Consider the following 24,944-nt stretch of genomic DNA (forward strand, 5'->3'; position numbering starts at 1 on the left):
TTTTACATGCAGCCTGAGCTGAAGCCAGCTGCTTCAAGATGAAATAAGTGTTTTACTAGATTTAATGCTCCTTGAACGATGTAATATCTTTACTGCATCGGTTTACACTGTATATGATGAAGATGTTGCATTTTAAGCATACCAACCAAATGAGCGAGTAACTGGCAAGATCTTGAACTTCGACAATACTCTCCCACTTGGAAACTTGGTGTATTACACCGAAGCTTGGAGTGAAATTCTGATGAATCAAGAAAGTGACAACTCCAAAGCTGATGGGGGAAGGAAGGACTGGATTCTAAGCCTATGACATATTATTCCTTATAAACCACTCGTATTCAAACACAGACGTTGTTATATGCCTCTGCTTGAGTTGTTTTCTTCTCTTCCATGAGCCTGTTCCTTTCCATTTCGAGATAGTGGTTCCTCATCGCGACTGCGGCCAAGATGGCTCTAACTCGCCCTGCTGAGTTCGCCTGTATGAGTGAATTGCACTCTGAACTACATTTCAATAGATTCTGCAACCCATTATTAGTGTCTTCATATCTATCTATCTCCAACGTTTTGCGGTATCTTGCGGTCGCTTTGCTGTCGGCGTCTGCAAAAGTCCTAAGCTTGTGTCTGCTTACCAGAATTAGATAATCGACTGCATGGCACCGAGAGGAAAAGCCAATACTTCGCCTCAAGTTCGCCACGTACTTCCTCATCTATTCTTCATTTGTGCAGCCTCGATTTATCATCCTGCCTGAGCCATCATTCCCCCCTACTTGTGACCAAGACCTTACATGGAGTTCCGAGAACAAAACAAGCATTTCCGCTGATGCGGTCGTCCGGAGCCCCTCGACAATGATCCCAAAGGGGTTAGACTTCAGCCGGAGGGGATTACTGGACATATCATGAGGAAATCTTCCGTTCGGCCGGAATGAATATCAAAATTCACCTACATTTTCCAAGATACCAAGATGGCTTACTACAGGTGCCAAGGTACAGTGACCTGTAAGCTCTTGGTCATTCTTGCAGCAGCATTTTGTTGAGGGTCTTTGGGGGTGTGCTGTGAGAGTCTTGGGCAGCCTGTGAGCTTCATCTCGGTTGGTCCAATCTCGTCTTACCATTTACCCCGTCTTCCAAGGTTGGTGATTGTCCAAGACTTTCCCCCGCGTGCCAATGCTTGTCCTTCCAGCCATTTCACTTCCTTCGCAATTTGGCAAACCGCATTCCTAGCTTGCGGACATACGGACCATATGGTACCAAGAAAGCCAAGATGATCAGGGTCTTGGTCTATGCAACCATACCTGTACGTTTGTACAGTGACGCGTATGCGCTTCCAGGTGCTTTACCTTCTTTCTGCCTGGCGAGCTCTTAACTCCCCTTCCCCCCTCCCTCCCCTTCGATCATCCAGTCGCCAAAGCTATAACTTGATATCATTGTACACAACCTCTTCAGCCGAAGGCATCATCGTCACCCCACTCCCGTCGTTTTTCCCCATCCGTGCTGTTATCGCAGTCAACTTTGTTATACAGACAGAGGAGTCAGGAGCTAGGCTATTCTCAGACACGTCACGCCTGTTGTGGCTTATTGCCTTAGCCGACTATCATGGCGACTGCTAACAAGATTTCCGATCCCACCGATGCGGACGCGTCTGGAGAAAAGGCCTCTTGGCCTCAGAACTCCGATTCGTCTTCTGCCAGGATCGAAACGGTGGAAGATGCATCCCATGTATACCGCGCATCCGTCGACAAAGCAACCGAGCGGGCCGTCTTGAGAAAGTTGGACTACCGCATAGTACCCATGGTGATGTGGGTTTATCTCATGAACATGATGGATCGAGGTAAGATTTCCGAGCTCTTGATTCGATTGCCCTTGTGCAACTTGGGGATCTGACTATCTGGTGAAGTGAACATAGGGAACGCTCGGCTTTTTGGCCTGGAAGATGACTTGAACTTGGGTAAGGGCCAGTTTCAGCTGGCAGTGTCTGTTCTGTTCGTCACTTACTGCGTAAGTCGGACTATTCCAATTAAATTGTTGCATTTGATAGAACACTGCTAACTGGTAGGGCTTTCCAGCTGTTCGAGGCCCCATCCAACATGATTATCAAACGACTCCAGCCTGCCCGCTATCTTGCCGGCCTTACCATCGCCTGGGGGTTTGTCGCGACGTTCAGCGCGTTTGTAAACAACTTTGCGTCCCTCGTCGCTTGCCGTCTGTTGCTTGGACTCTTCGAAGCTGGTTTCTTTCCCGGCGTTGTCCTCTACCTATCCATGTTCTACAGCCGCCGCAGCCTGGCTTTGCGCATTGCCTATTTCTACGGGACAGCTGCTGCTTCTGGTGTTGCTGGTGGCCTTGTAGCGTATGGCATCAGCTTCATGGACGGAGATCATGGATGGCGCGCCTGGAGGTGGATCATTCTTATAAACGGGCTCCCGACCATTGTCACAGGCATCATCATTCCATTCGTCTTGCCCAACAGCCCGGAAACCGCCAAGTTCCTTACCGATGAGGACAAGGTCAACTTGGTTCGCATCCACGAATCCGAAGTCGGCAGTGCCAGAAATCTACGCGAGATGGAGTGGTCTGACGTCAAAGATGGTCTCAAGGACTGGACCACGTGGGCATATTGCTTCGCGCTGTTTCCGATGCTCACGATGCTCTACTCGTTTGTGGTGTTCCTCCCGACCATCATCCATGACCTGGGACAATGGACCGCTACGGAGGTGCAGGCCATGACTGTCCCGGTCTACGCAGTTGGTGCCATCGTCTACATCACCTGCGCTCGTTTAAGCGACCTCACGCAGCGCCGAGGATACTTTATCATGGGATCTATCGTGTCATCTATGGCCGGATACGGCATGCTTATTGCAGAAAAGGGGTCGGCCGTTTCGTACGCTGGCACCTTCTTCGTGTCGATCGGCATATTTGTTTCGGCAGGCATCTCTTTTGCCTGGGTTCCGACCAACAACCCACGCTATGGTAAAAGGGCGATCTCCACAGGCTTACATCTGACAATCGGCAACTCCTCTGGGGTCGCTTCTCCTTTTCTCTTTCAGGGCTCCTTCGTTCCGGGATACGCTGCCAGCATAGGAATGCTAGGTTTCTCCCTCTGTCTCAACGTTTTGCTCCACTTGCACTTCAAGAGGCAGAACAGACTTCGGAATGAAGGGAAGTTTGACTACCTGTTGGAAGGCAAAACAGAGGAGGAAATTGAGGCCATGGGAGAGAAAAGCCCCAGGTTTCGCTTTGCCACCTGAAGACCGACGAGCAAGAAGGTTGTAAACAGCTTTAGATATAGCCAAGAGCCTGTCAATCTCTACCCCTTGGCTTTCATGCATCTCAGCTCCACGTCAAATATCAACTGTACGACACTGCGGAGGAACATCAGCCGGGAGGTCCACATCCGGAATTTAGACCATGTCTGTATCCAGCTTGTTTCCTTTCTTTAGGCAAGAATGGCCCACATGCTGTACATCGTATCGAGGGCGGAGTAGCCAGCCAAACGCAAAGGTTGTCTACAGCACAGGCAGAAAAGGGCATAACATAATCCGTGATTCGGTGGAAGCCTGGTGGGCATGAGCATTCCTGTTACCAGAAGAAGATGCCGGCACTTGCGCGCAGATCCTCTCAAATATTCTCCACTCGGTCGTCTGGAGAGACCCGTCTCTGTTGCATCTTCTTGGTTGACGGACTGCGTACTAAAAGGCGGGGGATGCGGAGAACGCGGGGTCCCCGCCATTCCAACGTGGCTAAGAATCCCGCGAAAACGCCGAATCCCGGACTCTCCGCTGCATTTAAACCGTGTCCGTGTCGCCGCCTTCCTTTAGACCTTGCCAACAAAAACAATTGTCTCATTGTTCCCAAGAAGAAACGAATGAGATAAAGCGTCGTCCATCGAGAACTTGTTTCTACCAAAGACACCCCCCCCCCCCCCCCCCCCACTCAAATCATGACCGAAGCTACTGTTCTCATTGTTGGTGCAGGAACCTTCGGCACTTCCACTGCCTATCATCTTGCAAATACATACAAAGACCCTAGTCGTGTCACAGTCATCGACAGATGGGCTCCTTCATCTCCTACAAAAGCTGCAGCCGCCATAGATGTCAATCGTATCATATATACTGACTACACCAGCCCTTTGTACTGCAACCTCGCAAACGAGGCCATCCATCCATGGTTCTGGAGCCAGGATCTCGGCCACTTCTTCCACAAGACCGGAATGATGGTTCTTGACGATCAAGGCAATGACTTTTCTGAACGCGTCCGACACACCCTTCAGCAGCGGGGGTCTGATTATACCAAAAATATCGATGTCTCACATACTGCAAAGCAATGGGAGGTGCTCAAGGGAATGAAGACGGACGATGTAGGAAAATCGTACTTCAACCCAGAAGCTGGTTGGGCCGACGCTGCACTGGCAACTGCCAACTTCATGACTGCCGCCGAAAAGAAAGGTGTCAGACGAGTGGTTGGCGAAGTTGAGGAGCTGTTGTTCGATGTCCAACGGCAAAGGCTGTTAGGTGTCCGTACCAGCGATGGTCGGAGATTTACAGCGGACCAGATCGTACTCGCAGCGGGGGCATGGACAAGCAGCATGCTTGCGCCAATCGAAGACGCGTTGCGAGTTCAAGCACAGGACCGCATCGAACGCCAGATACAGGCCGTAGGAAGGCTGTCGGTGTACTATACACTCTCAGCAGAATTGACGGACCGTATGTGCAAGACGAACATGCCGATCATCGCATATCGACAGCAAGCCATCTTGACACCTCCGTCATTTGAAAATCGAACCCTGAAGATCAATGACATCAGCACGGAATTTGTTAACATGGTTGCTACAAAATCTGGACACCAGATATCGGTTCCTTCAAACCGACTCCAGGAAGACGTCCCTGACAACCTCAAAACAAAGACGAACAACGCCTTGCAGTTGATGATACCTTGGTTCTCTTCAGAGCAAACTCCGGAACGATGGAGAGCTTGCTGGGATACGAAAACGCCAACTGGCGACTGGCTTCTGTGCAAGCATCCGCATCCGCAGTTGGAGAATCTATTTCTCACAGCCGGCGGCAATTTCAACAGCTACAAGTAAGTAAAGCCCGCGCTGGAACCCTGCAGTATAACTGACAGATAGAAACAGATCGATGCCGATTGTGGGTAAGTACGTGTGTAATATACTGAAGGGGAAAAGCAATGGGACCGAGAAAGACACAGCTTGGGGATGGAAGAGCGGGGAGACATTAAGAGACGGCGGCCGCAAACAAGAGTTGGGCTGCAAAGAGACAAATGGTGTTCGCCCAAACTTCGACGCCTACGGGAGCACTAGGTTTCCTTCCAGGTTGTAGTACATCGTACAGCACTTCGAATGGAATTTTCGTGAACTTGCATAAGCTCACTACTGAGACTACAAACTAATAATAAACACCAAACGTTGCAGCCGCGTCCTAGTGCTTGTGTGACTGCTCTAACTAAAATTCGCTTTTCTTAATGCTAATGCTCTCATGGTTCTTCTTGGAACCGTTTGATCCCTTGGCATACGGTCTAGCATGCTTGTTGTAGAAATGGTTAGAGGCCAAAAGAGAAAAGCAGTCTCAGAGGCTGTCATAGCACTTGACCAGCAGGGTTTTGCTTTCAATCCATCATTTGGGGGCAGGTTGCTGGCAGCGTTTCCGTTCGTTGTTATGAATTCTGGGCGACCAGTAACTGCAACAGGAGCAGCAGTCCTTGTTGCGCCCTGGACAACGTTATATCGGTGTCTCTGTGATCATAAGCCTAAAAAATGGCCGCCGTTTACCATTTATTACTCCCTTATTACCAGTATATGGTAGTCAGCGGACCACTTGAGTTGTGGCTGTTGATTCCTGCATCGACAAAAGCCGGGTCCTAAGGCCCAAGAGGTGTATGGAGATTCGTCACACATCGTCTCGCCTGCCGGCACGACTGTATTGGATATTCCAGGTGCTAGTCGCCTTGGCTCTCATTCTGTCAGGAAAAGTTCCTACAGGCCTATGGTTGCTACCGGTGGCATATTCACCTCGACTCCAATCCATGGCAATACTTTAGATCTGTCCTCGGTTATAGGTCTGTCTATCGTGACCCAAAACTAATTTTCAGGGGATCAAGTGTCATCACACAATTCGATATCGGAGAAATTTTGAGACCTTCATATCTGGTAGGCCTTTGCAGTGTGACCCAAGGAAAGTTTCCCAAGTAACAGGATCAAAACACCTTGTGATATGTTGATTGAAGGCCAGGCTACCTTCTCTGACAGCGGTAGAGCATAACTTGGGTTTAATTACCTAATCGGTAGGTGTAACATGAATATGAGCTAGAAAGGCCAAGCTGTGCCACAGCTGACATCCTTAATACACGTAAGAACTATGTTTTTATCTTATCCGTAGATTAGAACTTATTGAACACCCACTCTCAAGATGTTAAGTCTTCCACTGCACCTTGTCACCCCCCCCGTCAGCCGGGTTCGCATGGTGCAACAAACTTCAAGGTACATCGATTCGGCCTTACCTTGAGATCCGTAAAGCTTGCCCTTGTGACCTGTTAGGCCAAGTCATGTAATAGAGTAGAATTTGTATGGGGGCTTGGAACTCTAGTATATGTGCCACTCTCTACCAGACAGGTATTTGATAACTTATTATGAGTAGTTCATGTTTACTCTTCCCCTCGGCGATCTGCCCACCAGGGTATAACACACCAGACAGAGCACGAAAGTTTTAGTTTGAAGTTACATCCACCAGCACAAGTGATCCTATTAATACAAGAGGGTTGTCCTCTGGGCTCTCGCCTTTTCCTTCTTTTGCACAACACTCCTTACCGCTGTTCATCCTTTCTCTTCTGTTTGTACACCATCGCACTCAGGAAAACATGTCGTTCCTTACGGACACATGCTACTCGCAAGAGGAGTGTATTGACGCTGTTCGAGATTTCTACAGCTTCCTTACCCAAATGTATCTTGAAGACGACTATGTGAAGGAGCCTCCAGAAAGTGGCTGGCCTTCTATCACGTCGGACATCCTCAAGGATTTTGGCAAAACGGATGAGGTCATATCTCTCCACCTTCAGCTGCCCTACATACACATGCGTCACAGCGGCACAGATGCACATGGCGCTCCTTGGTGCTACTTTGCAGACTGGCAATCTCTAAGCCAGGATATGGAGCGTGGAAGAGTGACAGGCTATGAATTGAAGCTCTTATCAGAAGGCGCCGATATTTACGACAATGTCCCTCCCCACGTAGTCAGCCTTACGTTAGGAGATCGCGACGATTCCGCCTTTTTACTCGACACGAAGCTGGGAATTGTGTACTGGCACGGGTGCCCAGGCGAAATCATGGATAACCCTTCCCGCGAGCGAATTTGGGACGACCCTTACGAATGGGCTCCAGAGAACGAGGCCGATTGGCGTGGCGATGCCTCTGCATGGACCGTAAAGGACTTTTTTGGGGTTCTCAAGGATCAATTCATCACATTGAGCTTTATCCCGATGAGTCCACGATCAGTTATAGACATCTACACCATACAACCAGCGAACTTGAAAGGCTTGGTTGAGAGGTTACAAGAGACATACCGCTCGCATGACTGGCCTGAATTGGAGAGCTTCTGCAAGCATGAATGCTTGGCGGCAGTGGAAGCAATCGTGAAGCAGTACGATTCGGCTGTTTAGGGTGACGCCAAGTATGGACTAAGAGGAAAAGAGGTCATCGGTTCTTGCATGATATTCTTGTTTACTATAGTCCCCAGCTATGCTAGCTACCCGACAAAGTAAAATTCACTGTGCTGCACAATGCCTTCGGTTGCAGTCATGAGCTGGAACACACTTGAGATTCCGGTTTAACAGAGGTGACGTAGGGAAAGAATAGAGTCATCATTTTGGGCAACAGCTTCTGCGAAATGCATGTTCTTGGTCTCGGACAAGCACTACTGCTTCCTTACGGTCTTGAGGCTGGGACTGGCGAGAAGGCGCTTTTTCTGCCAACAGGGCCGCAAGCTTGTTGCCGATTGATTTGTTTGCGCGGCAAAAACACGCTAGGCATACCCGCCATGTCGATTTGGTGGTGCAAAGACAAGAGCAAAACGTTGCTTGCCGGGTTAGGACGGGAGAAAATGATGCCGGCAAACAACAGGCCTCCGTTCAAACTGCGACCTGGACATCCAAGTTGGGTACTTGTCGGTCAAGAGACGACAAAGAGCTCGGTGCAGACCGGGCTTGCTGCGTTGATGGTCTGCCAGGTGACTAAGGAGGTCTTGCAGGCAAACACCGCGTATCAGACTACCTATGAGTTGTGGTGGCCAGGGACATGATCCAGGATGTTGCATGCTTTCGGTACAAACAGGCAGACAACAAGTGGTGGGGATTCCGTCTGGTAAGTTTGATTCGCCATAGCTCATGGGAGAAGTTGAAGTTGCTGGTGGGAAACAACACCAGGCTGGGATGGTTGAAAGAGCACCTATCGCAAATGCCAGTAAGCCGAGTGGTCAAAATAGGTAGTAGAGTGGGGCACGCAAGAAGTGGAAAGCCGGCGGAACGCAGCGGCGGCAGGCAGCTGCTGCTCACTGCAGGGAAGGGCAAGGCGGTGACATCAAAAGTTGAGATCAGTGGATTGTGCCTCCTCTTGCTCTTGAATGACAAGAGGGACCAACATCGCCTCTGCCTAAAACCTGTCTGCTTCGGCTTCTTCTGTTGTCGCCAGAGTTGATCTTCATTCCCCACCCTATCTTCCATCGTGCCACCCAGGTCGTTCGCTGTCTTTTTGTTCCGACTCTTCATTAGCGCCGTCGTACGGATACATTGGTCGGCAGGGTAGACCCCACGATCCTCCTCTCCCACCACGCACGCACACGCATTGCACCTTTCTTCTTCTTTTCCTCCACTCGGCACGCTCTGTTTGCCCCGCTCGCTCAACGACGAATCTCTGTTATTGCGGTCCTATCTTCCTACTGGGTCCAACACGACGACCGACAATCCACGAACTGTTTCTACAGACACCGCAAAGCCCGAGCCATGTCACCCACGAGCAAAAACGGCTCCGAGGGCCTCTCCAACGCCAATGGCGAGGTGGACATCCAGAGCAAGTCAAGCCCGCCTAGTTCTTGTGGCTCTCGTGGTTTCGCTCCGCTGGATTTGCTGACCTTTCTACGCAGACCTGGGCTTTGTCGAAACCCCCAAGGTCGAGGGACATTGGACGGTTGAGAAGGCCCTAGAAGCCTCCCCTGGGACGGCGACGTCGGCGGACCCCAACTCGCCGCTCCCGTACTTCCACTTGATTGAGCGTCTCAAGACGACGAAGCGCGAGGGCTGGCGCCGCTTCGGCATCGAAAGGTGTGTTTCGCTGACGGTCCTGTCGCGCCCCATCTCCCGGATGCAATCTTGTGGTCACTAACGTGTGGGCAACAACAGAGGAGAGTCAATTGCCGACCACATGTACCGCATGTCCCTCCTTTCGATGCTCGCCCCGCCCGCCCTTGCGCCCCGACTCGACCTCGGGCGGTGCATGAAGATGTGCTTGATCCACGACATGGCCGAGTCCCTCGTCGGCGACATCACTCCCGTAGACGGCGTGCCCAAGCCCGAGAAGAACCGACGCGAGGCGGACACAATGGATTACATCACCAAGCAGCTTCTTGGCAGCGTGTACGGCGGGCTCGCGGGAGCCGAGATTCGGGAGATCTGGCAGGAGTACGAGGACTCCAAGACGATCAACAGCCACTTTGTTCACGACCTGGACAAGATGGAGCTGCTCCTCCAGATGATGGAGTACGAAAAGCGTGGCCAGGGCAAGCTCGATCTCGGCGAGTTCGCCTACGTGGCAACCAAGTTCTCGCTGCCCGAGACCAAGGAGTGGGCGGACGCGCTGCTCAAGGAGCGAGAGCGGTTTTGGGGCGCGCAAGAGCACGTCCACGGCGAGGCGGGCGTCGAGGGCGGCGTCGGGCAGGACCGGAAACATCAGCAAGACAGCTACTACGAGCGCAAGTAAGACGAGAGAGAGAGAAGACGATGGGCGTGGGAGGTTCAATGACGGATAGACGGGGATTCTTTGCACTGCATAACGACTGTTTTTTTTTTTTTTTTTGGCGCTGATGGACGAACGGGTACAGTAGACGCGCTTCCAAGTGTAGAATAGCGATCCGGCGTCATCAAAACCGGTCGCGGCTAAAAGGGACAGTGGTTGTTCTGCATGTCAAACACCTTTGGTGCATTCAATGTACGGCCTTAACGGAGTTACTAGGTGTTGAAGTTAAAACTTCATGAAGAAGACATGGTGAAATGTCATGCGCAAGATGGCAGTGTGCCCGGTCCCCCCTCTCCCCCCAGCCCAGTGCGTTTTGTTGTTTGGCTTGGCTTGTTGCCCCTCTATTTACTGGGAGATGTAGCACGCACGAATCACTAAATGACCAGCTGCACCCCAGCAACCAGGGACGCGTTCCCGTTTTGGATCTGGAGCAACAAATCCAAGAGTCTCACTCAAAGGCCCATTTCGTCGTGTTTGGTCGGTCAACAGCGGCAGCCGTCACTAGTCGCTGAAGACATTGGAGATACCCACGGTTCAAGTGACACTGACACTCTCGGTGGCGGGCACTTGTGGGAAAGCCCATCACGGACTGACACTTGACTGGCATTAACCGACGCTTGACTGACACGTCGCGATCCATCCGAGTGGTGGCGCGCGACCCCTCCCCTGCCCAACAAACCCTTCCCTTCCCCTACCAACCTCCCCAGGTCTCTCTCAAAGACCGCTCTCGCCTCGTCTGAGTTTAAGTGCGGAAATTGACTAAGGATGAGCAGTTTCTACGGTTGACTTTTTAGGCTCGTATTGTTTTCATTCCCAGATATATGCATTATCCTCCTCCGTGTCTCTGTCTGTTCCTCCCACTCCCAGCCTTTACGACCTCTGCCGGGACGTACTACGAACACGCTGCAAGAGAACACTTCCTCCTCGTCTCAGTCCCATCGCTGCGTTAGACCAGGACACCGCCACGACTACCACGACTACTGTACCATCATCACCACACCCGTTACCACACAGCAGCTCGTCAACTTCACATTCGCATCACATCCCTTGCGTTCCTGTCGCATAATCAGTCTCTACGTCACACTGAGCGCCACCTCCGAGGTGCGCATCGCATTCAAGGTCGCGCCTTCCTAGCTTTGCTTTCCTCTTGCTTCCTCCTCCTGTCCCTTTTTTTTTTTTTTCCTCTCTTCTTTCCCTCTTTCCTGGTCCACCCCGGCACCACTGTACAGTGCAGGGCCACGACCCAATCAACAGCGCCCACCTCGCCCCGACAGTCCACCACTTCGAGTCTAACGTCGCCGAACGAACCCCAACGTCCGCGCCAACGCCAACGGCTTCGCCAGGACGGAGCTTGTTCGCTGCCAAAAGCTACTCCCGGCTACTCCTCTCCACACACACAGAAAAAGAAATCCGCTGCTGCACCTCACCCTCACCCTTCCCCGTATCGACTAATCAACCTTACCTTACCCCAAGGTCCCCAAGATACCCCGAAAGGTTCACACGGTACAAAGTACACGGCACACCAACAGACTTCTGGCAGCGCCACGCATGTATAAACAGCTGTCGCTCAGGTCCAGACACGCATATACACGAACCCGATAAATCACCCGGTGATCACGCGCGGCGAAGCAAAGTAATCGGCGCCTGTCACCTCTCAATCTGACAGCAGCACGAGATTTTCACCTTCCCCCATCCCACAGCCTTTCGCACAGCAGGCCAACAGGCCAACCCATCGCCGGCATTCTCTCATCAGGGTATCCAAGACATACGACACACAGCCCTTGGGCACTAGTTCGCGGGTCGACCATGAGCTTGAGCTTCCCCTGATCCGTGTGCGACATTGTGAATCACCGCGCACGCCTGCTCCCGACTTGGACGGCCCTTTCCGCCGCCGAAAGACACTTTCGAAAGTTCGCACTCTCTGCGTCAATACAACCCATCCTTCCGAGCCCTCCGACATCCCTTGCTTTCTCGCCTTGGCACTCGAAATCAAACCCGCAAACCACATCCACAACCCATCTCCCATCATGGCCTTCACATCTCAGTATCATATGCCGGGCGCCTACTTTGACGCACAGCCCGGTGGTGTTCACCCAGGCGTCTTCCGCCCCCCGACCTCTCCCTCCACTGGCTCCTACTGCTTCGCGAGAGCCAACAGCTACCAGTCCGAAGCAAGAACGCCACTGGCCCTTCCAAAACGTAAACGCCGAAACGATGCCTCGCGCGAGGCCACGCCGCTGCAAGAATGGTCCGACGGGAACATGAACCTCGACAGCTCGAACGAACTACCCTCCCACGAGACCCCCTTGCCTATCCGGGGAGCCCGCTACACCCTGGCCGGCCACCTCGAGACCCCGGGCGCAGCCTCGCACACGCCTTTCGATAACGGCACGCTCGACGAGAGCATGTACTCGGATACTGACTACCGTAAGGCACTGGGGTCGAAGCGACCCCACGAGGAGATGGATTCCCCTGTGCCCGGCCAGCCCACTATGCTGGTCCAGCCCAGTCAACCCGTCTCGGGAGGCTGGGGCCACTTTGCGTTCAGCACCATCGGCGGTGTCGTCGGTAAAGTCTGGGAATTTTGCAAGACCGGGGCCTTCAGAGGATTTTCTGCCGGAGGCGGCAAGGCTTACACCATCGACGGCCAATCTCTTCCTGAACCTGCACCTACTCCATCAACAGGACTTGCTTCCGAGCCCGAGCCTCAGCCCCAAGCAGAACCATCCGAGAAAACGGATGAGAAGACGACTGGCTGGGCGCAGGAAAGTGGGCCGTACCTGGACGCACCCACTCCCGACGACAGCACAGTGCCGGGCGGATTCCCCCGTCCAGAATACACATTTCACGCCCACGAGACACCAAACCCGTTTGCCTTCACTCCTGAATCCACGCCGTCGCGGCCCGCCGTGAAACGCAGGCAGACGAGCGCCGGGAATCACGATGAGCTGCGCAACTGGGTGGTGGTGGACGATTCGGGAGCTGGTGCCAGACCGGTGTCGAGGGCATCGATGCGGTCGTTGTCTCGCAACACGCGCCCATCCATGGTGACCGGCCGAAGGATTAGTGTTCCAAAGCCCCGTCTCAGCTCGATCCCAATCCATAACCGTCGACAATCTGCGAACCACGACGATCTCCCGGCCGACACCGCTCCGTTGTCGTACCGAGAGCCTGCGAGCTTCGCCAATGTCCGATCGCCGGAGCCGCCCAGACCCCTGACCGGTCCATCGCCTAGTCGGCTCCCGCTCCCCACCCAGTCGGCCGGCTCGAGCCCGAACCCTTTTGCGAAATCGAGCACCTCTGCCCGGCGACAAAGCGGCATCCCTTCACCCGCGGCACAGTCGACTTTCAGCCCCCCGGTGCGGTCCCATCGCCGCTCCAACAGCAACGCTTCGGCCGCATCGCCTCGCGGCAAGCTCAAGGAGTTTGGTGTGGGCTCTATCCGGGAAAGCCCACGGCTGGACGCCGAAGCCAAGAGGCTGGCGGCGCGGAGAGCCAAGGATGAACACGACACGGACGCTCGGATCAATGATTTCAACCAACGACTGAAGGAGATGATCCGCCAAGGTAGGGAGGCACTGGGCACCAAAATCGAGGTGGATGATGACATTGGTGGTTGGGAGGACGATTGATTGAGCTTTCATTCTGGTCTTTATCTGTCTTTTGTGGCGTTTTGTTTTCCACCTGTTCCGGGCTGGGTTTGCCGGCGGCAAGGAGTTCAGAATTGTTTTCTTTTTCGCGCGTGATACCATCGTCCGCCATATAACATGCGCGCACTCCAGGGCAGCGAGCTTGCTTCTCTTGTCACAGCTCCCGAAAGCTTGGTATGCGGCGTTTGTCACTTTGACAGCCCGTGTCTCCCATGTAACTGTTGGGAGGCAAGTCGATCAATACCCGAATCCAAAAAGATTCCCCATTGCTATCCCAGGGCTTAACTGATACAGTGCTCGTCTCGTGTCTTTCGTTTCTTGTGAGTTGTGACGTGAAGTGATGCAAAAGTGTGTTCGCCAAACACTTCCTCCGCGCCCTCGCCTCTTCTAAACGTCACGCTGCGAAAAAAAAGACTTCCGCTCTTGACTGGGCACGTCCCCGCGCAAGGGGATTGCCAACAAACAAGATCTGGCTAGACCGATGTATGCTTATGGCTTGAACTCGACCTTTTTGCCGAAGATGGCCTGGCCGTGTATGCTGTTGCCCCACGCCAGAGTTGCCTCCAGGTACTCGTAGTTGGGCTCGCCGTCGTCGTTCACTCGTGCCTTTGGCGGGGGGAACCAGCGTTGGCGTTTGGCATGGCACTGCTGGCAGACGTCGTCGCTGGTTCCCTTTCGCTTGGGCACGTCGGCGCGGCAGGCCTGGCAGTGCTTCGTGCAGAAGAAGCGCGGGCAGTCGACGACGGCGCACTGGCGGTCCATGGGCATGTGGTCGACGGTCAGGTGGTGGCCGCCGCAGCGGCACGCCTTGAGGTGGCAGTCCCGGCCGGCGTGGCCGAGGAGGCCGCACATGCAGCAGCGGGCCTTGCACATCATGGCGGTGATGAGGGGCCCGGCGTGCGGGGCGGGGCACTCGGCCGGGTTGCACATGATGGGGCACCGCTTGACGAGGTGCGTCTGCGGGAACGGGCGGCAGCGACAGCGGTTGCGCTTGGAGCTCGTGCAGGCGTCGATGATGTGCCAGTCCTGGCCGCAGTGGGCGCAGCACTCGCCGCAGCTGGACGTCTTGTGCGAGAGGGAGAGACAGTTGCGGCAGGGGTGCTTCCGTTCCTTGACCTCGACCTCGGGCTGGTCGGCGTACTCCCTCATCAAGGCCTCAGGCTGGTCGGCATACTCCCTCATCCAGGCCTCGGGCATGTTGAGGATGCCGGCCCGCACCAGGGCGACAGTCTCGCCCCGTAACCACTCCCGCATCTCGGGGTCGAGCTCCATGCCGGATGATGTCCTTGCAGGAGCGGGACGCAAGGTAAGTTTCGGCGGCAGGGGCTGAATGGCATTCAAATGTATATATTAGTAAGAAAGTGCGTATGCTGTGTGTGTTTGTGTGTGTGTGTGTGTGTGTGTGTTTGTGAGGCTGCAGGGTGCGCCGCGATGAACGGCACGCCATATGCCACACAGAGATTAATGTGAGGGAAGGAAGCCTGCCTGCCGCGCCGAGCGAGCGCTGTCAGGGCCACCTGTGTATTCGTTAGTGCCGGCTGTTGTAATGGGATCAAGTAGTAAGGTAGTGTAAGGCCGGGGAAGGTGATGCTGGGTATGTCGTCAGGTCCCTTGGGTGCTGTAGGTCCCCTTTTCCAAACGAGACACATCGGGTTGGGTGGGACTGGGGCTCGGATGCCGCGTGCTAAAACACAGTGTCCGCGATTAAATGCACTATCTGGTCACCCTCCACTCCACCACACCAAGCAAGCACTCACTCACTCACTCATCAATATCACATTGAGCCATGCTTCCTAGTACCCTCACGATACTCGATATCTCACTTTGCCATCAGATCGATTCCGAGTCGCAAACCGGACGTCTCTTTCTGTCTAGATATAGATACACTATGCGCTTATATTCTCTCTTCTCATTGAAAAGATGTCCAAATGCCTTCACAACCGGCCAATGCTGAACTCAGCAACGCTCAATGCGCGCACGCCATGGTCGAATAGTGTCACTGCAGCCCTTTCGTACTTGCCGGTAAACAAATAGAATACAGACAGAATACAGATACCATCACTGCAGCTTATGTTCCCTGAGAAATATGGCCGCAATGAGTCCAAGCACGGACGAGATGAGTGAAACGCCGTGGCTGAAACCCAGACCCTCGACGTAGGACTGGACAATCGCATTCGCTATTCCGCTGTCGGCGTGGTCGATGAAGTCGACGCTCGATGTTGCCTTCTCGATGATCTGCCATGGAACACTTCAGCAAGAACACCAACACGAAACCGAATGAGGAACATCTGACTCACCGTCTTCCTCGCCATCGCCCCGAGGTCCATGCCCTTCAGCAGAGCATCCAGCCTCCACCTCATTGTCTCCATCATCACCGCGCTCACGGACGCGAGGCCCAGAATCATGCCAATTTGGAATGTCAAGAATATTCCCGACGTCACAGCCGCCTTGTGTTTCGGGTTCACGGCAGCCTGGACGCTGATGATCCCCGCTGACTGCACGAGGCCCGCCCCGAAGCCGCCCGGCACGATGTACAGCGATTCCCACGCGTTGGTGTCTCCGTGCCACCGGAGGAGCAGCAGGAAATAGGAGAACGACGACGCAATCGTTGCGACGATGAGGAGAGACTTGTATCGTCCGGTCCTGTACCAAGTCAGCAGGCAGTCACTCACGCCGCCACTTTACGTACCTTCTGATGAGATATCCCGCAAGCACGCCGCCGATTGCGTTGCCGGCAACGGCGGGGAAAAGGTGAAGACCAGCAATTGTGTTTGAGACTCTCTGCGTCACCTGGAAGTACAGCGGCACCGAGAACATGAGGCCGAGCTGAGCAGCAACCTGGGCGCCCGTGATGACGTACGTCAGGACGATGTCGCGGTGCTTGAGGAGCTCCAGAGGGAAGATGGGTTCTTTGGCCCACCATTCTTCCACTGCGCCAAAAAGTCCGCCGAGAACAGCTGCCGCGCCGAATAAGACAAAGATGAGGGGGTGCGTCCAGGGGACCTTGGTGCCTCCAATCTCGATCGGTAAGAGGAAAGCAAGGAGGAACAGCGCCAACAGTGCAGCACCCAAGAAGTCGACCTTCGCGAGGGGACTCGTCTTCGCTTCCCCCGGCTTTGTGCCCGTTTCTTCGGCCGCGTCTTCTTTCTCACCGGGCTTTCCCTCAGGCAGAAAGAACCAACACAACAGAACCGCCACGAGGAAGATGGGCGCCTGTCCAAGAAAAGACCATCGCCATCCAATGGTATCGGCAAGCCAACCTCCCACGGGGGCGCCAAGACTCCGTCCCAAGGTCGCGGCAAGGTTCACGCCGGCTTGCCATGCCGCCACATCGCGGAGCGGAACGAGATCTGCCAGCATCAGTCAACCCTTCTGCGGAACAACTGCGAAAACATTCCCCATACCTGTGATCAGGAGAAGGCCAAGCACGTTCAGAGCCGAACCGCCAGACCCCGATATCACTCGGCCTACAACAACCTGCCACATTGTGCGGCCTACTCCGACCAACGCGCTGTGGGACTATGTGAGCTAGGCTCGAGGGGCGTCGGCACTGGGACTCACCATCCAATGGAAAACAACAAGTAAGCCACCATGAGCAGGGCACGTCGCCCGTATATGTCACTGAGCTTGCCGTACTGTTTCCACGTCAGCTTCCCGAGGTTCCAGAATCTCGGGGCAACACCCACCAGAGTCTGTGTTGCCGCTCCGGCAAGCGCGAAGGCAACGAAGAGCCAACTCGAATTTTCCAGGTCGTCGAACTCCGAGGCAATGGTCGGGTGCGTCGCCATCACCAGTGAGCCATCAGCATTGGCAGTGAAAGTCCCGATGAGCAGGATTGCCACGATCTTTACGACAGCCGCCGTCGGGATCCCCCTGCCCGAAGGACTGGTGTCCACGGTAGCGGCGTGCGCTTCTCGTTCGACATCGACGCAGCCATTGCCGACCACTGACGCGGGTGTCAGATGCCATGGAAGGAATTGGCCATCCGAGTCTCCACTCGACGATGAAGTCAAGGAACTCTCACCTGACGAGCTCGACTCCCGTCGAGCATTTGACAGCAGCGGCGACCTTTCGTCGACCGCTCGTGCTGCGTCTTCGCCATCGCGCAACGTCTTTTGGCGAGCCATGATGATTCAAATCGGGGATTGTAAAGGAGACAGGAAGAGCCGCGAACCGATGGGTCGAAGATACTTAAGGTGTCATTGATTTTCAGAGTTTGACACAGCCGGGATGATCCATTACAGACTCTGGGGGTCAGTCCGTCGGCTAAGCATAACACTCCGAGTTTCCTCACAGGCGTAGGGAGTAATGTCGGCATCGGCCAATCAGACGTGACATCATCACCGATCTCTTAAAGCCTTGTGGGCTGTGAGTCAATCCCCGTCGAGAATGCTTCCCTTGGATGGGAAACAAAAATTTCCGATAAGAGATCCAGGCTCTGGGGCCTTGCCATTGCGCCATATTGCGCCATTGCTGCCATGCGATTTCGGACCCCCCTTCCTCGGGCCCCCACAAAGCCGGGAACACGGCCGGGAACCGGCGGAGGGAGACCAGTCGGTTCCCGGCGGTAGCCACGGGGCGCAATACCAAACTAACGTGAGGCGGTGTGGTATCCGTCAAAGGGGGGTGCCAACTCTCAGTGTTTTGTCCATGGCTACCGAAGCATCGAGAAGATCCCTCGCAATCGCGACCAATTTGTTAATCGACCTTAGTCAGATCTCGCATTCGCTACTGGATCTGCAGCTGGCAAATTAGCTTGGTTACTGCGCTTCGGAGCCATGGTTCGGAGCAAGCCAACCATATTTCGAGTCAGCGACGCAACTGACTGGTTATATCCGAAACTCTGTTGATGATTTCTACCGCCGTTAAGGTATCGAGCGTTACTGGCACCGGCGGAACTTCGCGTCGCGAGAAGGCGAATCGACGCGAAACCCTTGAGGGCTCTTCTTTTCTTTCGTCATCGTTTCGTTTCGTTTCGTTTTCTCCCATTGCCCAACATGGCATGCGCTGTTCAAACACGACTGCACGGATCACCACGGCAACCAAAGGGGCGTGAGCTGGGCAGCCAAGCACCCGGACTCGTGATGTTTCATTCCAGCCCCGGTTCTGTCCTCTTCTGCCATGTCTTCCACCATGTGTCGAGGAATGATCAGCTCCTCGTCCGATCTTTTCGTTACATCCCGACCGAGCCGAAACAGAACGTCACCTGCTAGTCATCAAGACTCAGTCACTTGACAGAAACCCCCTTCGGACGCAAGTAGTACAAGTAGGTTCTTCTTGTGCGCAAGGTTATCGGCGTCAACAAATGCCGTGTTCGTCTGACTCGAAGCCGCTACCGCGGCCGTCTCTCGGCGTTTGCCTTCATCCCGAGGCGAGAGATCGTCTCGGTGGGTTGTTTTGATGGATTTCGCGCGACGAGCAGGCGCACACAAGCCCTCGCGGAGTTGATCTTGGACGTAAGATGACTGATTCTCGTCCAAGCCAAATTCGCTCAAGGCGTTGACTGATCTCGAACAACCCAAACAAGCACAGCTTCAAGTTGCCAAGCTTCATCTACAAGTCCTATGTGAAAGTTCAGCGAAAGGCACAATCGTATTGTTGAGGACACTCACTCAGCTGGCGTTTCGTCCTGTCTCACACTCGGCCGACGGAGGCATAATCTGCCGCGACTGGGGCCACAACGGACGTCCAGAACTGCAGCACCACCGAAGAAGCTGGATGCCATGTGCTATGAATATGCACCAAAAGACAAGAACAAACTAGACGCCAAAAGGAAGCTGAACACATCTCAGGCTTCATCGTTCTGCGGCCGTCGCCTATCGCCCATGGTACACAGGCTAGAAAAAGTTCTGCTGTTGAACGGTGTTCGCTCGCAATGACTTTGTGCCGTCGGTGAACATACGTGAATGGCCAACCTCGTCCTTTGCGAGCGGCAGATGCCGAGTCGGGTACGTGTGAGCGTGTTTACGCACCCACCTGAAGAATATCGCTTTACCAACGTTTGCGCTGTCGACTCTACGAGTTGCGCCTTGTAGAGGGGGCGTCTCCGCGCATGTTTCTGGGTAAGACCCGTATTCTCGCATGAGCCAGTTGGTTGGGAAAGGGAGGTTTCGGGTGTCCTCGGGTGGTACTTTTGATAGAGGCCAAAAATAATGTCCAGTCGTGAAAGACTGGGCGATGGACAACAGTTCAACATTGTACCGCATCTATTACGCAAATTAGGGGCAGAGTCAAACAACTGGTGGTCACTTTACCTCTAAATCTATCCAACAGCCGAGGGGGGCTCGGTAGCCATATACAACTGGCCCATTGAATACACAAGAGCTTGAAGAATCACGACATGAATTTCTGAAGTAGTACCACCTTTTTGATTGTAAAACTAGGTGTTTGGCTTGCTCAAAGGGGCAATGTATCGATTGGTTTCTCTGCCACTTCTCTGGCAACGCCTAGGGATCCTACCCGATTGACTTCTCGCCATGGTTGCTGAGCTTCTTGGATGTGCTGACCGCACACGTACTACAGAGTGGACTCGAGTAAGTGGAAATAAACAGTCTTTTAACGTTGCGCGATCCATCTTATTTCCCAGTTTCCGCTCCGGGTTCTATCCCCAGCCGTCGGTGTCCCGACCCGAGACCCACTCATAGTCAGTCTTGGGATCATGGAACTTCCAGTCTAGTCAAGGGAGTCGGTTATTAGTCGATGCTCATGAGGGGAAACACCCCTAAGCCGAGATCCTGGCTGGGCAACTCCAGTTTGTTTGGTAGTAATTTCCCCAAGGACGACTTCCGCGGGCCGTTTCCGAGTGACAACCAGGGCCGCTCGCAGTACGCGACGGAATCGGGGCCCCAAGTGTAGCCGAGTCGGGTCGGAGTTTGAGTCCGACGTCTTCTCCCTAGGGCCTTGGGGCCCCCCGCCGCAATTCTTGTCCTCTGTCAGCGGGTTGCAGGTTCGCTGACTGATTGGATCGTTAGAGCGATTCGCCCCAATAACGAACCCCCCGGGCTGCTGCCAAGGTCGACGAAGCAATGTAAACGCATTGCAATACGAACCACCTTGACGCTGGGCTCCCCCCTGTCTCTGCAAACACAAGCACATTTCTCGGCTCAGCACGCGCCACACAAGGAGTGTCTGGACATGCTCTTTGCTTTGTTCTCTGTGCTATGTGTTGAGGGCTGGCGGTTGGCAGCTGATGCCACCATCAGATGCCAACGGGCAAAGGACCTTGAGGTAAGATTGTGTTGCTCAACCGAATAAGAATGGATCATGAGAAGTTCAACCTTGTTGCAATTCACAGCCAGGCCTTGCAGTACTTCTCCCTGTCGGCCTTAAAATCAGTGTAGATGCCCGTCCACATTGTCCGGTCAGCGCACCTCGGGCGATCGGGCTTGTCCTTGTCATCCTCAGGACAATCGGGCAGGGCGGCTTGCCACTGGGCGTCGCTGTGCGCCCTCCAAGGCTTGGGCAGCGGCCAGTCGCTGAAGTGGACCAGGTAGGACCTCGAGACCTCGCCCATGGCGTTCCATTCCTCGTCCTCGTCGGGGGCGAGGTACTTTTTGTGCTCCTTGGCGCGGAATTCGCCCGTCAAGAGGGCGAGGCGGCGATGGGGAAGGATCATGGCCGAGTCCTTGAACATGTGGTTCATAACCTCCATGTCGAAGTCGCCCGACTGCAGGGCCTCCTGGACAATCTTCTCGTAGCGCGCCTTGTTGGGCTCGAGGAGCATGACGTGGGAGCCGAGGACCTGCTTGACGACGGGGGTGTCCTTCTCGTTAAGCCAGTAGGCGCGCGGGACGGCGACGGCGGCCATCGGGGCGAGGAAGTAGTGATCCATGCTGTTGAGGACCTGCGAGTCCGAATCGAAGGCCAAGACGCGCGTGTAGTCTGTCAGGTCGAAGGCGTGGAACTTGGTAAGGCTCTGAGCCCAGGTCGCATCGCCTTTGTTGGTGACGAGTAGGCCAAAGGGCCGCAGGACGAGGTCGGGAAGCTCCTCCTTAATCTTGTTGATGGCTTTGGCCTCCCGCGAATCTCCTGCCGTCCACTTGTCCGGAAAGATGAGGACCTGGTCGTGCTTGGCACCGAACCTCGACAGGCGATGGAAGTTCATGACCTGAACGCCGGGTGAGGTAGGTCAGCCCGTAGTACTTTTTGAGGAAGTCGCAGAGACGGCGGAAAGCTTACCGCGTTGCACAAATAGTCAATGTCGGTCGCGTACTGCACGTAAGCGAACCGAGGCACGAGCTGCTCGGTAGTCCAGAATGGACTTTGTGTCGTGAGAGACGAAGCCGCCGACGAGGCCGCGGCGATGGTGCCATTCTTCAGGACTTGTCCCAGGTGAAAAGGACTGGGTATGTAGTCGTGCTTGACGGATTGGTAGCCGGTCAGAAGTACAAAGACGAAGACGATGCACGTCAACGCGATTGTGCGTCTCGTCGAGAGCAGCATGTCGAGCCCGGCAGAAGAGCGTTTCTGTCTGACAGGGTGAGCGGGAGAGAGGAAGCTGAACCCGTTGAAGGCGCTGATAATATGCAATGCGGGTGTGTTCCTGTCAGTAGCTCACTGGCATACCGTTGTGTGTAAGAGTTCGGATGAGAGATTAGAAAATAAACTTGAAAAGTAAATCGAGTCAAAACATGGGAAAGGCAAGAAGACCAGCTTGTCGGGCGGGGACAAATGCTTTCACGGTTGTCAATGAATCCCAGGCGCAGCAAGGGGGCGGGCGGCCGGCCGGTTGGTAAGTGAATTCAATCCTCGGCAAGGCGCATGAGGCTCGAACTCCCGCTGGCCACGGAAAAGTCAATTCTCGTCGTCTGGGCTCTTGCTGGCTTCACTTGACAACAGGGGTCACCGGCGCAACTCACCTCGTATCCAGCTGCCTCAATTATTAGACCGAGTGGGGTTTGCGACCTATCTAGGGGTCTTGGGAAGCCGTAGTCAGTTAGCGCGCGACGACCCACGAGAGACTAAGCGTTTTTATTTATTCTTGGACCCCTGCCGGTACGGCCAAAGACCCCAGTTGTGGGCGAGGCGCGTTGTTGTTGATTGGTTGGGGAGTTTCTGTCAGTTGTGTCATTAGTCTTTTCTGGACCGAGGGGCCAACGGCATCTTCTTCAAGAATGGAGCTTACAGGGCACAGACAGGGCTGTTACGGCGAAAGCGACTAAAATCGAGTAAATACTTAGGCCGCGATCAGTGACCGATTCGAATTGAGGGCCAAGGTGCCAGGAAGGGAGGATACGCATACGCTGACAGTGTCCCCCCCCCCCCCCCCCCGCCCCCCCCCCCCCCCCCCCCTTCTGCCTCTGTGTGAAAATAACGTGTGAAATTATGGTCCAAGGGGATTAGCACTTTGCCTCTTTTGGTGCGTCGATCCAGCCAGTTTCTTCACAAAGATACAGAGCACAATCATTCATTTTGACTTTCAAGTTTAGATGGACATTCGAATCTTGGTGCGACGGATTTGTATTTCCGTTAGCGGATTGATTCTGCTTCTGGCCCTCAGTTGGAATTGGCCTGGCACTGCACCAATCACGCCCTAATAGCAATGCCAGAGTGGGATCATCCTGATAGTGAATAGACTAGTTGTGAGAGAGAACGGACAACATGAGGTGAATCAGCGAGTCAACTCCGAACACGAGTTCCATAAACACGACAGTAGAGGTAAAGTGAAGGAGATTAACAGCGGCTCCCGGACCCCCCTTCCCCCACAGCCTCCCGCATCTCAGAACCAACGGACGGCAACCCCGGCGCGCGGTGGGCTCTGCTAGAGTAGGAAAAGCACTGCGGGCTGCTGCGAAGGCTGAGAGGCCAGAGTAAGAATCTCTAAAGACACCCTGGAAACGGCTCCTTTACTCGTCCACGTCGCGAAAGAAACGAGTCGACAACGAAGCTCATGGCGGCAACCACCGATGCGCGTCGCCGATGCGCCCGAACAACGGCCGCAGTTGTACTCGCCCTAGTATGTCTCTACTAAACGCTCCAACCCAATCCTCATGACTTTCGCATCTGACAAGAACCCGAAAAGCTCGTGTGCCAAAATGCAGCCAGCATATTGGTGAGTCTACTACCTATCCTTCCGTACCCTACATTCACCGCCACCCATGCCTCCCGCATGAACGTCGTCCTTTGAAATTCAGAAGGGAGGGGGTTGCAAGATGATCCCCGTTAACCGCCCACCAGCTGCAACATAGATTGCAGACCCGCCCCGAAGATGATGCTGTACGATACGAACCGCTGGGTGCCATCATTCTGTCCGAGAGTCTAAAGCTGTTTGTTTCCCTAGCCGGCGCCGCCTTGGCCTTTCTCAGTCACACGGCCGCCGGCACCTCTCAGTCGTCCTCCAGCTTCCTGGCTTATGTCCGGGGTGGCCATGACAACTCCGCTATCCCGGCTTTTCTCTACACGTTATCGGCCACGAGCCAGAGTCTGGGCGCATACCATCTTGACATTATACCCTACCTGATGCTTTCGCAAGTCAAACTCATCTTGACTCCTATCTTCAGCAAGGCCCTCCTGAAGCAGACGCTGAAACCGCATCAATGGATGTGCCTGGTCGCCATGGCAACGGGTATGGTGTTGGTGCAGGTCGCTTCAGCTGCACGATCATTCCACGCTGACGGTCCACGCGTCGCTCAAGACGGCAAAGATGTCCTCTTTGGCGCCGTCGCCATGTTGGTCGCTGGCTGTTGCAGCGCCTTCGCCGGTGTTTACATGGAGGCCGTCCTGAAGGCGTCGGAACATGGCTTCATGGTCCGCAACGCTCAGCTGGCCGCTTACGGTTGCCTTTGTGCCATCGGCGGCTTCTTGTGGCACTCTGACTTCAGACTGGAAGGCTTCTTCCGCGGCTATAACGCTTTGGTCTGGGTTTTGATCTCTCTACAAGCCACGGGAGGGTTCCTGGTATCGTGGGCAGTCCGCATAGCCAGCACTATTGCCAAGAACTACGCGCAAAGCCTCGGCTTTTTAGCAGCATCCACGATCCCGATGCTTTCATCGTCATACCCGTTGAGTTCCGAGGTGAGCCATCTACGATTGCACACTTTTAAAGCCGGAGAATGAAGTACTAACCAAATCTGCAGCTGTACTTTGGCATCGCGCTAGTTCTGGGAGGCGTGTTTGGTTCTTTGTGGAAGAACGAGGTGCAAGTCAGCGGGGCAAAAGATGGGGATGAAAGCAACAGGAAACCTAGAAACGAATCAATAGTCTAATAACGAACGACACGTACAATGCATGGTTTGAGAAGTCCCCTGACCCGTGCCTTTTTGCTCGACAGCAGTCAAAGTAAGGTA

At 54.2% G+C, this 24,944-nt stretch overlaps 9 protein-coding genes across 9 annotated transcripts; 6 read left to right on the forward strand and 3 right to left on the reverse strand.

Annotated features, from left to right (window-relative positions):
• Window positions 1-1,590: 1,590 nt before the first annotated feature.
• Window positions 1,591-3,242, forward strand: CH63R_13478 (Major facilitator superfamily transporter; the record flags this gene model as incomplete). The annotated part of the gene is made up of 3 exons (XM_018308452.1): window positions 1,591-1,825; window positions 1,901-1,992; window positions 2,061-3,242. The coding sequence occupies 3 exons, from the start codon at window positions 1,591-1,593 to the stop codon at window positions 3,240-3,242; spliced, it is 1,509 nt and encodes a 502-aa protein (XP_018150770.1).
• A 692-nt stretch (window positions 3,243-3,934) lies between these two features.
• Window positions 3,935-5,330, forward strand: CH63R_13479 (Fructosyl amino acid oxidase; the record flags this gene model as incomplete). Its single annotated transcript, XM_018308453.1, has 2 exons — window positions 3,935-5,073; window positions 5,126-5,330. 2 exons carry the CDS (start codon window positions 3,935-3,937, stop codon window positions 5,328-5,330), a joined length of 1,344 nt encoding a protein of 447 aa, XP_018150771.1.
• A 1,534-nt stretch (window positions 5,331-6,864) lies between these two features.
• On the forward strand, window positions 6,865-7,662 carry CH63R_13480 (Alpha beta hydrolase fold protein; the record flags this gene model as incomplete). Its single annotated transcript, XM_018308454.1, has 1 exon — window positions 6,865-7,662. The coding sequence occupies one exon, from the start codon at window positions 6,865-6,867 to the stop codon at window positions 7,660-7,662; it is 798 nt and encodes a 265-aa protein (XP_018150772.1).
• A 1,338-nt stretch (window positions 7,663-9,000) lies between these two features.
• Window positions 9,001-9,973, forward strand: CH63R_13481 (HD domain-containing protein; the record flags this gene model as incomplete). Its single annotated transcript, XM_018308455.1, has 3 exons — window positions 9,001-9,085; window positions 9,141-9,318; window positions 9,397-9,973. The coding sequence occupies 3 exons, from the start codon at window positions 9,001-9,003 to the stop codon at window positions 9,971-9,973; spliced, it is 840 nt and encodes a 279-aa protein (XP_018150773.1).
• Window positions 9,974-12,036: 2,063 nt separating this feature from the next.
• CH63R_13482 (uncharacterized protein) lies at window positions 12,037-13,641 on the forward strand (the record flags this gene model as incomplete). Its single annotated transcript, XM_018308456.1, has 1 exon — window positions 12,037-13,641. The coding sequence occupies one exon, from the start codon at window positions 12,037-12,039 to the stop codon at window positions 13,639-13,641; it is 1,605 nt and encodes a 534-aa protein (XP_018150774.1).
• A 507-nt stretch (window positions 13,642-14,148) lies between these two features.
• Window positions 14,149-14,931, reverse strand: CH63R_13483 (Major facilitator superfamily transporter; the record flags this gene model as incomplete). The annotated part of the gene is made up of 1 exon (XM_018308457.1): window positions 14,149-14,931. The coding sequence occupies one exon, from the start codon at window positions 14,929-14,931 to the stop codon at window positions 14,149-14,151; it is 783 nt and encodes a 260-aa protein (XP_018150775.1).
• Window positions 14,932-15,717: 786 nt separating this feature from the next.
• Window positions 15,718-17,786, reverse strand: CH63R_13484 (Major facilitator superfamily transporter; the record flags this gene model as incomplete). The annotated part of the gene is made up of 6 exons (XM_018308458.1): window positions 15,718-15,894; window positions 15,957-16,302; window positions 16,349-17,009; window positions 17,064-17,170; window positions 17,221-17,605; window positions 17,684-17,786. The coding sequence occupies 6 exons, from the start codon at window positions 17,784-17,786 to the stop codon at window positions 15,718-15,720; spliced, it is 1,779 nt and encodes a 592-aa protein (XP_018150776.1).
• Window positions 17,787-20,947: 3,161 nt separating this feature from the next.
• On the reverse strand, window positions 20,948-22,101 carry CH63R_13485 (Glucose N-acetyltransferase; the record flags this gene model as incomplete). Its single annotated transcript, XM_018308459.1, has 2 exons — window positions 20,948-21,766; window positions 21,838-22,101. 2 exons carry the CDS (start codon window positions 22,099-22,101, stop codon window positions 20,948-20,950), a joined length of 1,083 nt encoding a protein of 360 aa, XP_018150777.1.
• A 1,547-nt stretch (window positions 22,102-23,648) lies between these two features.
• On the forward strand, window positions 23,649-24,863 carry CH63R_13486 (UDP-galactose transporter; the record flags this gene model as incomplete). Its single annotated transcript, XM_018308460.1, has 3 exons — window positions 23,649-23,683; window positions 23,847-24,672; window positions 24,735-24,863. 3 exons carry the CDS (start codon window positions 23,649-23,651, stop codon window positions 24,861-24,863), a joined length of 990 nt encoding a protein of 329 aa, XP_018150778.1.
• Between the last annotated feature and the right edge of the window lie 81 nt (window positions 24,864-24,944).

This window comes from Colletotrichum higginsianum, chromosome 10 (assembly GCF_001672515.1).
Source record: "Colletotrichum higginsianum IMI 349063 chromosome 10, whole genome shotgun sequence".
Classification (NCBI taxonomy): domain Eukaryota; kingdom Fungi; phylum Ascomycota; class Sordariomycetes; order Glomerellales; family Glomerellaceae; genus Colletotrichum; species Colletotrichum higginsianum.